The sequence below is a fragment of the Dicentrarchus labrax genome, unplaced genomic scaffold (genome assembly GCF_905237075.1).
Source record: "Dicentrarchus labrax unplaced genomic scaffold, dlabrax2021, whole genome shotgun sequence".
Lineage (NCBI taxonomy): Eukaryota > Metazoa > Chordata > Actinopteri > Moronidae > Dicentrarchus > Dicentrarchus labrax.
In genome coordinates this window covers 1113346-1125845 of record NW_026136716.1, presented here as the reverse complement: position 1 = coordinate 1125845, position 12500 = coordinate 1113346, and the positions used below count along the sequence as shown (strand labels likewise).

The 12500-nt window shown below is 46.4% G+C and overlaps 2 protein-coding genes across 6 annotated transcripts in view; both read left to right on the top strand.

The window, feature by feature from the left end:
* The window catches only part of fbxo3 (F-box protein 3), a 7178-nt gene extending 5912 nt beyond the window's left edge, over window positions 1-1266 (top strand). For all 5 annotated transcript variants that reach the window (XM_051427123.1, XM_051427122.1, XM_051427126.1 and 2 more), the window contains exon 12: window positions 1-1266. This exon is cut by the window's left edge. The gene's annotated coding sequence lies outside the window, so the exon portion shown is untranslated.
* A 6181-nt stretch (window positions 1267-7447) lies between these two features.
* Window positions 7448-12500, top strand: part of nhsl1a (NHS-like 1a) — a 19456-nt gene continuing 14403 nt past the window's right edge. Inside the window, 2 exon segments of the mRNA XM_051427151.1 lie at window positions 7448-7649; window positions 8317-10597. Coding sequence (XP_051283111.1) covers window positions 9946-10597 — 652 coding nt within the window. The 5' untranslated portion in view covers window positions 7448-7649; window positions 8317-9945.

Genomic DNA, 12500 nt, shown 5'->3' with positions numbered 1-12500 from the left:
AATCCCGTCGACTTCCAGCTGTCAAACAAACAAACAAACAAACAAACAAACAACAAAAAAATGTGAATGAAGTTTTATAGAAAATATCTTTTTCTTGTTTAAACTTTTCTTGTTCCAACACAGAACTGTTGGATAAGCTCGGACAATAAGGACGGGACAACGGCGCCCTAAAGGATTATCTATGAGCGACAGAGCCGCGACACGAAGCGGCCGCCGCAACTTCCAGTTTAGATGTAAAACAAAGCCGAGACTTGTGGGCCAGTCGAGTCTCTTGAAGCTGTTTTCTAACGTTCGGCAACCCAGAGCTCAGAAACCCCCCCGCCGCCAACGTGAACCTGGTTCTGGTTCTAGAGCGCCACCTCATATGTCTCCAACATTGTTGTTACCAAGGTTACAAGCATACTACTGATTTCTCATATCAAGGTGCTACAATGCTAACTGTGTGCTACCTAGCCGGTGACCCCGATACATTTTCCCACCAACCCTAAATGTTCTGCCATTTGGTGCTTGGCGGGTGTTAAGTGACCCTTTATAAGCCCCGCCCCCTTTTCTCGTGCTATATGCTAGGCTAATTGTGTTGGAATAACAGCCACATTTTCAACATGGTTAAAAGACACACACACACACACACACACACACACACACATCGCGTCTTAAGTTTTTTTTTTAGCAAAACGTTAGCTAGATAGTAAGCTATCGTTTTGCTAACATTAGCTTTCAGATGTGACTATATTTATAAAAATGTCTCTTTTATCTTTTATCTCCAAAATGTGGTTGTCTGTCCAATATAGGTTAGCTTAGCATGTAGCATATCTAAGTACAGGAGAGGAGGAAGTTGACCGAGGCATGCTCAACTGTGATTGGAGCACAGAGCAAAAAGAGGCGGGGCTTAGAACGAGCCACTTTGGGAACATTGTAAGTCACATATCGTTAGCATTTAGCTCAACGCTGGTCGATAAAGCCTGTGGTTGGTTCCAGTTGTGATGATGTCACATCTGCTCGACCAATCACGGCAGAGCGGTCGCTGAACCGCTGGATGGAGATCAGTGGAAAGAGTTCCTGCAGTGTGAAAGCTTTTGATCATGTGTTCTGATTATTCAGGAGGAACTGGGCTTTTATTTTGGTGAGGTTGTTTTTTCCTGCTCATGTTTTTGTGCATCACGTTGTTTTCTTCTTCTTCTTCTGCGCCGGAGGACGTGTCGTCACTCTGATGTGATTGCTGGGTTTGTTTTCTATGTTTTTGGGTGAATAAATAACAAATATTCATCGCTGCAGACTCTCTGGTTACTGTCACATGATCACGCCGCAGGAAACAGGTAAAAACACACACACACACACACACACACACACACACACACACACACACACACACAATGTAACCTGCTCCTTTATACGTCCACTCTGTAGTATACAGTCATTAATGTTTTAGATATATAGGAACATAAAATACAATATTCTGCACTATGAGCGAATTGTTTTGTATTCTTAGTGATAAAGTATTTCTACACTGTAGTATTATATATAATATATAATACTCTAATACTAATATTATATATATAATACTATGAGACCACAAGGAAACTCTTAAACACAAATAATGAATCTGAACATAAATATATACTTATATGAATATGTTGCACTCAGTATGATGTGTGTATTTATCTGCAGTGTATATCACACACACCACTCATAAATCAATTATTAATATTCTCAGTGTATTTTTCACATTTATTTAATTATGTGTAATTCTTGTGCGACACCTGTAATAAACCTTTGACCTGCAGGGGGCTCCAGTGAGCACCAGGACACACCAACCTGTAAAGGAAGTTGTTTTTAGGCCTTTTTAAGAGAATAAAAGCACATTAATTAAAAAAAGAACTTTATTCAGATGAAACATTTCAGTCGTCATCCTCTTCCTCCTCCTCTTCCTCCTCCAATATCACCCTCCCTGTTCTCCTCCTTTTCCTCCCCTCTCGTTCTTCCTCCTCGTTCTCCTCCTCCTCTCCCAGCCCTCCTCCTCGTCCTCGTCCTCCTCCCACCCCCCCTCCTCCTCCTCCTCCTCCCCCTGCGCCCCCGTCCTCCTCCTCGCGGGCGTTGCAGCGGCTGCAGTGCCTCCTGAAGCCCCCCAGGAAGTGGGACCTGAAGCAGCAGAAGGGGCAGGCGTAGCGTCCGGGCCGGTGAGCCGCCCTCACGTGCTGCTGCAGCCGGCTGGGGAGGAAGAAGGAGCACTTGCAGTCCTTGCAGCTGTACGGGCGCTCCACGTCGTGGCTGCGCACCACGTGACTGATGGCGAAACCTGCGAGGACGTGCACAGGGACAGAACGTTAGTACAACCTGTTCAAAGACACAGAGTCACATGGTGTCTCTCTCCCTCTGCCTGTGTTGTATCACAGCCTCTCTCTGTAGGTTTGTTTCCATAGCCGGTCTGCTCCGACTGAAACTGCTGTTTTTATCATCTACGTCGGTGAATTAAGGATTTATTTCCACCAAACCAGAGTTGGTGATTGTTGGAAACACTAACAGAGACGGTTTTAATGAGTTTGATTCTGGTTCTGTCCACTTTGAATGAAGTTACGATGATCTGAAGGTAAAATGAGTGTTTGTGTCTCTGGAGTCTGGTGGAGAGTGATAGTGATTTTACAGGTTAAACTCTGAACAGTATCACAGTTTGAAGTGTTGTATATTTATCTGTACACAGTGGAACCAGCACTGGTACCTTTGAGTTTGGTCTTCCAGCCGCAGATCAGACAGACGAAGCGGTTGGAGATGAAGCGGACAACTTTGGCGGTGGCCTCCATCTCCTCCTTCAGCAGCTCCCCGCTCAGCCCCGCGACCACCTCCTCCTCCTCCGCCCCGCTGCTCTGCGCCTGTTTGGGCGTGGTGGTGTCCCGTCTGATGGCCTGGGCGGCGTACGCTTTGGGGATGTCATGTTTCCGCACCACGTGGTTGACGCCCAGACCTTTCAGCTTGTTCTTCCAGCCGCAGATGAGGCAGCGGTAACCGGCGCCGTCAAACGCCAGCACGCTTTCGTCTCCTTCGCCTTCCACTTTAACAGACTCCTGATGTCCCTCTCCTTCCTCCTCCTCCTCGCCCTCACTGCTCCTCTTTCTCTTTAGAGTGTCTTTCTCTCCCTCCTTCTCGTCCTCCTCGCCATCCTCTCCCGTCTTCTCGCTGCCGTCGTCTCCCCCTCCCGCCTCCCTCTCGTCCATGCAGTGTCTGGAGATGATGTGCTTGTAGAGCTTGGTGAAGTCTCGGCTGGTGAAGAAGCAGTCCGAGCAGTGGAACAGGCGGGCCGTGCTCTGGTACATCATGATGTTGCCGAGGCGACCGACCACCACGCCGTCCAGGCAGGCAGGGTGGGAGGCCGCCATGTGGGACAGCTGGTGGGCGTGGCTCTTGGAGAAGTGGCCGCAGTGGGGGCACTGGAGGTGAGCTGCGACGCCGCCGCCCACTTCGCCGCGGGTTTGTATGATGACAGACATCGCCGCTTCTACGGTGGCTGGACAAAGAATAAAGTTGAACACATTCAAACACGCTCGTTAATGGTGAAAGTAGAGAACGTGAATCCCTTAATCCAAGTTTTGTGTTAAATTACTGGTTTCTGTTAATGGAGTTCTGTACAAAAACAAAATGTATGTAATTTATCATATTTATCATATATGATAAAGAAAATATAGCCGAAATGTACAATATGTAATTTCTGTCACTAGAGGGTCTCTCACGTCAAAACTACAACAAAAGATGAAGTGTGATGGTCAAATTCAGTCAAATTAATAGAAACCAAACTGGCCGCACTCTTCATCTGCTGTTGACAACAATATTTAATAATAATGATGAATAAAAACAAGATGAATTGAAGGTCAAAGTAATAGTTAGTTGACGTCTTATAATTAATGGACAGAAACTTTGAATGAAAATAATCCTTCATTTAAAACTGGAGATTTTCTTTATGTGGTTTGGTGTGAATTGTCTTTAATTAGAACTCAGTTGTGATTGATCCATTATGAAATAAAATATCAGTTCCAGTAGAAAACAACCAGAGCGAGTAGAACGCGCTATTATTAGTTATTTATTTTAATGTGTTTTTCACATTACAAATGAAAAAAGTCAATGTCACTTAAAATTACTGAAGCTACTTAATTGTATATCTAAATATGTAATTCAGGCAGTATTGTATAAAACTGACTTCCTGCTGTGTTCATTGTCACATTACTCACTGATGCTTTTATTGTGAAAGGATTAAAAGATGAGTTCAGTAAAAATAACTTTATTGGAAACATTTTCTGAAACAAAGGGTGTAACAGTGGATTTCTCCTCATCAATAACAATATTGTCTTTATTGATTATCTTCGTCTCGTCTGCTCTCGGCGCTCTGCTGTCGGAGCCGAGCGAGCGCCTCCCGTCCTCTGGCGCAGGGCTGTCCGTCCCCGAAACAGCGAATGAGGTCGTCCTCGCTGCCGTCGCTTTTCACCGACAGTCCGCAGACCTTGAAGGATTCTCTGATCAGGTCCTCGTCCAGGCCGTCCCAGGCCGCGATCACCCAGTCCACCAGCAGGCGGCGGGCGGGGAGTTTTAAGTAACCGGCTGCTGTGTACTCCTTATCGGCGACCCCCGCCACCCACCGCTCGTAGGCGTCCTGCAGACTCCTCTTGAACGGCTGGTTCCACATCACGTCGGTGGCTTGGATGTGTTTGGCGCAGCCTCTCGGGATCACCGCCGTTGTGATGTCGTAGCCGCGTTTCAGTTCGGCTCTGGTGGTGCCGCTGATGTGGCACCGGTACGAGTCCCACACCAGGAGCCGCGGCTCCATGTTGAACCTCCCCAGCACGCGCTGCAGCCAGTCGGCGGTGAGGGTGTCGTTCATGAAGCCGTTGGCGGATGTGGTGAGGACCGCGCCAGAGATCTGCTGTCTCAGCACTGCCATTTCCTCGTCAGCGCCCCTGAAGGCGACGTACGGACGCAGTTTGGTGCCGTCTGCCTTGGCGGCGAGGACAACGGTGAGGTGGCTTTCCTTGCGCCCCCTGGTGGTCTGAGGATTCTCGCCACTCGTGGGGTACACGACGTCGAAGCAAAGCGCCGTCTCGTCCATCACGATGATGTCCTTCTCCAGAATCCCCCTGGACCTCACAGTCTTCCCGATGTGGTCCACGAAGGAGACCAGTTTCGCAGAGAGTTGCTCCGTCAGCGTGACAGGGTGTCGAAAGGTGGTGGCGTTGCGCTCGAGAAACTTTTGTAGCCAACCCGTGCTCGCCACAAACGTCTTCCCGCCATCGCTCACCGACGGGTAGATCTCCAGCGCCTTCTTCTTTATCATGTTTCTGGACACTCGGCAGTGTTCTTCCTTCATGGAGGAGATCCACTCCGCCAGCCGCCGCTCCAGCTCCACACTCAGCTTCTTCCTCCCGCCCCCGGTGAGCCGCGCCCGCCGCCTGTCCGCCAGCAGCAGCTCCTCCCTCTGTTTCTTCCAGTCTCGGACTCGCTTGGCATCGATGTTAAAGTGCCTCGCCGTTTTCTCTCCCGAGTTTGTCTCCGCGAACCGCAAAACTCTCTCTTTGAACTCAAAATCAAATTTCCGTCTGGAGGCCATGTTCCTGGAGTTTTGGAAAAACGCGTATGGAGCTTCAAATGTGGCTATCGCGATCTTGTGGCGTCCGCAGGGACTGAAAAGGGACAATAACACTTGAGATGAGAAACCGAGAACAACAAAGTGCATTGTTCAGTCCCTCCAGGAAGAGGTCACAGTTCACCAATCACACCCAGCCACACTAACTGTTTGTGCAGTTTTCACTTTCTGCCATGAAATCCTGGAGGGACTGATTGTTGAATATATATTATATTATATAAACTGAACAGATCAAATAATGGTGTTTATTTTCGACTTTAAGACGGACAGATGAATAATCGTTAGTTACCGCCCTGCATTATGTTTCTCTCACCGACTTCTGGTCGATTTATTTTCGACTATTATGAACTTTATTTACATCCGGACTCATCTCTAACGATACTGTCTCTGCAGTAAGTTCACTGTATCACATTATTATACACACATTATTCCGCGGTCTGAACAACAGTGTAACACATTGTAATAACAGTAAACAATAGCAGCGGACGGCAGCTAACAGGCTAACTCTCGGCTAACGCGCTAAAACCAACCTTTAAATGTGTAAATCCAACCCAGCTGCCTCTACCGCCGGATGGGTTGTGTCTAATAAAGCTGACGTGAAAATCTCTGCGCAGAATAATTTAAATTAATCAAATCTTCGTGTTTTGGACGGAACTCACCGACTGGCGCCGGCCCGCTTAGACGATAGCGCTCGCTTCCGTGTTTACCTCCGTTACAGCCAATCGGCTCGCTTCAGCGGTCTTTGCCACGGACCAATCACAACGATCCCGTTAACCAAGCTCTCGCACAAGTCGCTGTTATCGCGAGATCGCATTTAAACGTCCAATTCAGAGATTTTTCAGTTGTAATCATTTATAAACGCAACAACAATCAAATAAATCAATATGCATCCTTATTATTACAAAGAACAAATATAACCAATAAGCACTTTACATAAAGTAAATAGATAATAGTAATTTATAGATTTTAAAGCCGCTGATTGGTCAACTAAAAATCTATAGTCTGTTATGTAACAGTATTACACAGCATCCTTTTTATAGATGATTCATATGCTACTGAGTAACTGGGTTATACTTGTGTGTGTTTTTGTGTGTGTGTGTGTGTGTGTGTGTGTGTGTGTGTGTGTGTGTGTGTGTCCAGGGCACATTAAGGTGATTAATGAAGCTATTTCTGTCTGCAGGTGCAGATACCGACTGCATGTGAGGACAACAGGACTACTTCTCCCATCAGCCATTTCTGCATGACATCCTCTGTCAGTCAGGTGTGTGTATGTGTGTGTGTGTGTGTGTGTGTGTGTGTGAGACTGCTCATTAATCATGCAGCCCTCTAATTGGCTGCTCGGGGAGATGCTTGGTGTGTTGCCTAGCAACGGTTGATGTCAGAGGTAGAAACAGCCACAATAACAAACATCAGATTACATTTATTACCTCGCAGCAAAGTACATTTACTCAAGTACAAATTGAAGGTACTTTATTCATTCTGTTACTTTAAACTTTATAATCCCTTCCAGATAACTCCAGCTTAGCTTAGCTACAGTTAGCTAGCTGGATGCCCCAATAGAAAGCCATTATTTATTGTTGGCTAAAATCAGAATACATAAGTGGGTTAGGGTTAGGGTAGGGGACGCTAACATTGCCGTTCACTTATTGGCAATACAATCTGGCTCCTTTAAATCCATTTTTCAGATACAGTTCGACTTCAGTACGAGATCTGAATACTTGTTCCACCACTGAGGAGGGGATGATGGGAGAGAGGAGGTTGGGGTCGAGCGAGGGTTGGTTTGAGAGGAGAGAGAGAGAGAGCGAGAGAGAGAGAGCGAGGAGGGAGGGGGCTTTTATTGTGGTAGAACGAGGCAGAGACAGACAGGGAGAGAGAGAGAGAGAGAGGAATCTGTGTTTGAACTTGTGTTTTCAGTCTTTGCTGCTGAGATTCACTTTCACACACACATACACACACACACACACACACACACACACACAGAGTGAGCGACGGCGGGCGAGCGAGGACGACATGCTCTGCTTAAAAGGTGAGAGAGAGAGAGAGAGAGAGAGAGGTAGAGCGAGGTAGGGGATGCATAGAGAAGTTTAAATTAATAGAGACGCTGCAGATAAACGAGTGTGTGTGTGTGTGTGTTCAGATCTAGGTCATTTTGTCCGCTAGCTGTCAGGTCTCACACACACACTCACTGTTATCTCCATAACCTTTTCTTTTTGGTGTGTGTGTGTGTGTGTGTCTTGTCGGTGGCAAGAAAGAGGGTCGAGCGAGCTTTATTCTGAACAGAGAGAGAGAGATTAATGGAGGGAAAGTGTTGACTAGATTTAGTATTTTGCAGATTACAGCCGCTGCCGTCCTTTGTGCTTTCTTTCTGCAACTGTTACTATGGTTACTGCGACTACAAGTAATACTACTACTAATACTACTAATACTACTAATACAACTAATACTACTAATACTACTAACACAACTAGTAGTTCTACGTCCGTCACTGCAGTTGCTGCTGCAGCTGAAATGGTTGCTGTGTTATTTTCTGTCGAAATTGAATCTTTGTGGCTCGTGGTAAAAGTGGAAGTTTTGGGTCAGGAGGCATTCTTGAGTTTAACACGTGTGTGTGTGTGTGTGTGTGTGTGTGTGTGTGTGTGTGTGTGTGTGTGTGTGTGTGTGTGTGTGTGATCACTGCCGGCCTGTCGAGGCAGGCTGAAACATCCCATTCAGCTTCCCAAACACAGCTGTTTTCTCTGCGTTGATGTTGACTGGATGGATCAACGGTGGGCAGCTTTAACGTCCTCTGTAATGGAGACAACAGCTGCAGGAACATCTGTGTGTTAATGTGTGTTAATGTGTGTAATATCACAGTTATCTCACACATTTAAAGTCAACAGGCCGTCTGATTGGTCCGCTGTAATGTAGGTTACATGTTTCGGTTCTGTTAGCTGCAGAGCTATCAGCAGATTCACTAGTAACCCACAGGGCCTCATATAATTCAGTTAAAGTCTGTTTCATTGTCTCTTTTTCTCTTAATTTGCACAATTAGAGACTTTATTTATCCCCATTAACATCCTTTAAAAGACTCCAATGCATTAAGTTTCATTAGTTTTATCATATGTTGTTCACAGGAGCAGCAGGACAAACCTTGTCGGCCTGTTCATGACACCAGAACTTAAACTGAAGATAGATGAGTCAGGTGACTGCAGCATGACTCCCTGCACTCTAAACCAATCAACCAATCAGCCAATCATTAGATCAATATGACTGAGACTCACACAGGAAGCAAGTACAGTTGTGATGATGGAGAGAATTAGCTCCAGAGACCAAAAAGCTGTAAACACGTGTGTTTGTGCAGTTTAATACGGAGCCTTATGGAGACTCACTGCTGGAGCCTCCAGTGGCCGTTAGAGGAACTGCAGTCGGTGCAACAGTGCCGCTCAGTAAAGCTCACACATATAATAATGTTGTTCTGTGTTCGACCTCGTGTCGTCTGATTCTGTGCTCCAGATACAGAATTACCCAGAGTGACACAGTAATACAACATGTGGTGTGTTGAGGTAAATACCTGTCCCTCACAGGCCATCTGCAGACCTGGATAATCCCTGTTAGCAGATTAGAGCCGGAGAGAGGAGAGGAAACACAGCAGGCAACGCTTCAGAGGAAGTATCACCCTTACTGTTGACGTGCTGTTGAACTAGAATCATTGTTTTGGGAAATTTTTGCCTTCGTTGTTCGGTGGAAACAAAGTCTGATGGTTTTATTGTGAAGGAATGAAGTTGCTCGCTGAAAGTTTGGCTGAAAAACCTTCAGCAGTGTCGACGTCTACGGGACAAATCTGAAGTCTGCTTTACTCATATTTTGGACATTTTTTTGAGAGAGAACTGAAACACTTTTGAGCTTTTGGACATGCTTTTATTGTGAAGGCTTTTCTTTGTCAACAGTTTGAGGCGTTTTCAGACGGACATAAGTTTGTTTTTCTGAAGCAGAATGTTTGTGAATCTTTCTGTGGTTTTATTGTGAAAAATGTAATTTAGGGATTTATTCAGAAGATCTCTGGGCTTTTATTGTGAAGGGTTTAATAACTGCTGCTCCTTTTAGAGTAAAAAAGTGAAAACTTAGTTTTTTTTAAGGAAAGACCTTTTCTGGAAGGACTGAATACTGTTTGGACTTTTATTGTGAAATTAAATTGAAACAGGCTTTTATGATGAAAGGTTGGAAATTCTTTGGGGCTTTTATTGTGAAAATATGGTTACAGAGGGGATAGTTTTTGTCGTTTTCATCGTCTCTGATCTGTCCTGAGGGCGCACATCCAACATCCAATCGGGTATCAGGACGCAATGATCTCATATGTTGAGTGTCTGAGTGGCGAGGGGGCGGGGCCTGGCGTGGCGTCACGCTGCTGGAACACGAGTCCCGATGAAGAGCGAGATGAGCTTCTTCCACGCAAGATGGCCGCCCTGCAGCCCAAGACAGAGGGCAGCCTGCGTCGGCGCCTTCTCAGCGCCAAAATCCACCAGCACCACGACGCCATCTTGGGCCTGAACCGGCCGGGGACGCCATCAGGTGACAAAAAGCCCCTCCCACCTCACCTGCAGTATCCGGGCAACAGCCCTTGGTACCGCCGCCAGCACCTTCCGCCGCGACCCCACGTCCACCCCTCTCTTCCCCCAGAGGCTCATGGGAAACTGTTCCTCGCTCCAGAAGCCTACGGGAAACCGAACCCGCGGGCCCCGGCCCTTCAGCTGCCGCGGTCCGCCTGCCCGGTCCTCACCCAGCGGAGCCGAACCGGTTCCTGCCCCCCCACCCCGGAGCCCCGCCCCGGGTACACCCTGCCCTCTGTCAGCAGCCCGCCCTCCTTCAGGGAGCCGGAGGTGCCGCCGCAGTACCGCTACCGGCCCAGCAAGACTCGCAAGACCAGGTTCTCCTGCTTCAGAAGAGGGCGGAGCTCCGGACTGGAGGCCACACAAACCACGCCCCTTCTACATAAAGGTACTGCTAGGAATTCTGGGTAGTAGATTATGTCTGTGTACTGCTAGTACTCAGTCCCAGCTGGTGTCGCTCTCTGTGGTCCTGAATGGTCCCCCTTTAGTTCATTAGCTCTCTGAGGTCCTGAATGGTCCCCCTTTAGTTCATTAGCTCTCTGTGGTCCTGAATGGTCCCCTTTAGTTCATTAGCTCTCTGTGGTCCTGAATGGTCCCCCTTTAGTTCATTAGCTCTCTGTGGTCCTGAATGGTCCCCCTTTAGTTCATTAGCTCTCTGTGGTCCTGAATGGTCCCCCTTTAGTTCATTAGCTCTCTCTGGTCCTGAATGGTCCCCCTTTAGTTCATTAGCTCTCTGTGGTCCTGAATGGTCCCCCTTTAGTTCATTAGCTCTCTGTGGTCCTGAATGGCCCCCTTTAGTTCATTAGCTCTCTGTGGTCCTGAATGGTCCCCCTTTAGTTCATTAGCTCTCTGTGGTCCTGAATGGTCCCCCTTTAGTTCATTAGCTCTGTGTTGTAGTCAATGATCTCAGCTAGCCTGGTTTTGTCCTAACTAACCTGCCTCAGCCCCCTTTGGTCTTGATGGTTCCAGGTAGCCCGGCAGGCTCTGTCGGGCCCTGAATGGTCCATAGGTACCTAATGTTGGTTTGGTCTCAGCTGGCATTCGTTGGCTCTGAATGGTTCCATCTACTTTTATTAGCTCTGTTTTGTCCTAATTACTCTCAGCTAGCTAAATTTGGCTCCATTTGGTCTGGAATGGTTTTAGCCTGGTTTGGCTCGGTTTTGTCGAGTAATCAATACTCCCATTATTAAAGCATCAATCAACCTGATCAGCCTTCAGCAGTCAGCTAGTGTCTCTGTAGTGGAGACTAAACGTTAACAATGATCCATATCAGCAGTTTGAATCCAACTAAAAGCTCCCTGCACCAAACTCCCTTTAAGAAATATCACATTTTAACAATTCCTAACGTGTTCGTAACAACACGTAACTCTAGAAACACGAGCTAAAGGCCGTCATATGTCCACAGTCTGACTGTCAATACGGGATCAATATCATCCGTAAAGAGTGTGTGTGTGTGTGTGTGTGTGTGTGTGTGTGTGTGTGAGGGGATTAGCTGCAGCTCCATATGCTAGGCTAATAGCTAATTCCTGTGGGCTTTAAAGTGCAACAGCTGCCACCTGTTAGCGTCGCTACCTGTTAGCGTCCCGCTGGTGTTTGACCAGGTGCGACTTTATGTGACCGCGCTGTCATAAGGTGATGGTCACACAGGAAGTCCCGCCCCCCTCCTCTCCTCTGATTGGACGGCAGAGGAAGCAGACCTTCTTTTTTTTTTCCGCTCAGAGTTTTATATTTATAATCTGTGTGACATAATGTGACCTACTTCCTGTCTAATTAATTAAACTAATTAAAACAGTGGAGAGGTGACAACAGACAGACAGGCAGGCAGACAGGCAGACAGGCAGACAGATGGAGAGACAGACAGACGTAATTAACTGCTCCACTGGCCCAGATAGCTGGCCCAGTTTGTGACTGGTGATGAAGGTGATGATGAAGGTGATGCCACCATTTAAAACTGTACTGCTAATGTTAGCTAGTTAGCATTATTGCTAGCAAATTACTATCTGAGCTGTTTGTTTTTGTATATTTACGGACTTTTTTTTACTAGTTTGAGATTTGAAAGCATCAAAATATACTTTTAAAAAAGGACCAAAAGTAAAAGTACTCATTAGATTAATATAATATTAATATAATATTAATATTTAATATAATGTTAATATCATATTAAATATTATATTAAACATTATATTAAATATTATATTAAATATTAATATAATATTATATTATTGACACATTTGAGCTTCCGTACAGTTCAGTCCCCAAAAAACCTTTATAACAGAGACTGAAATGTCCTC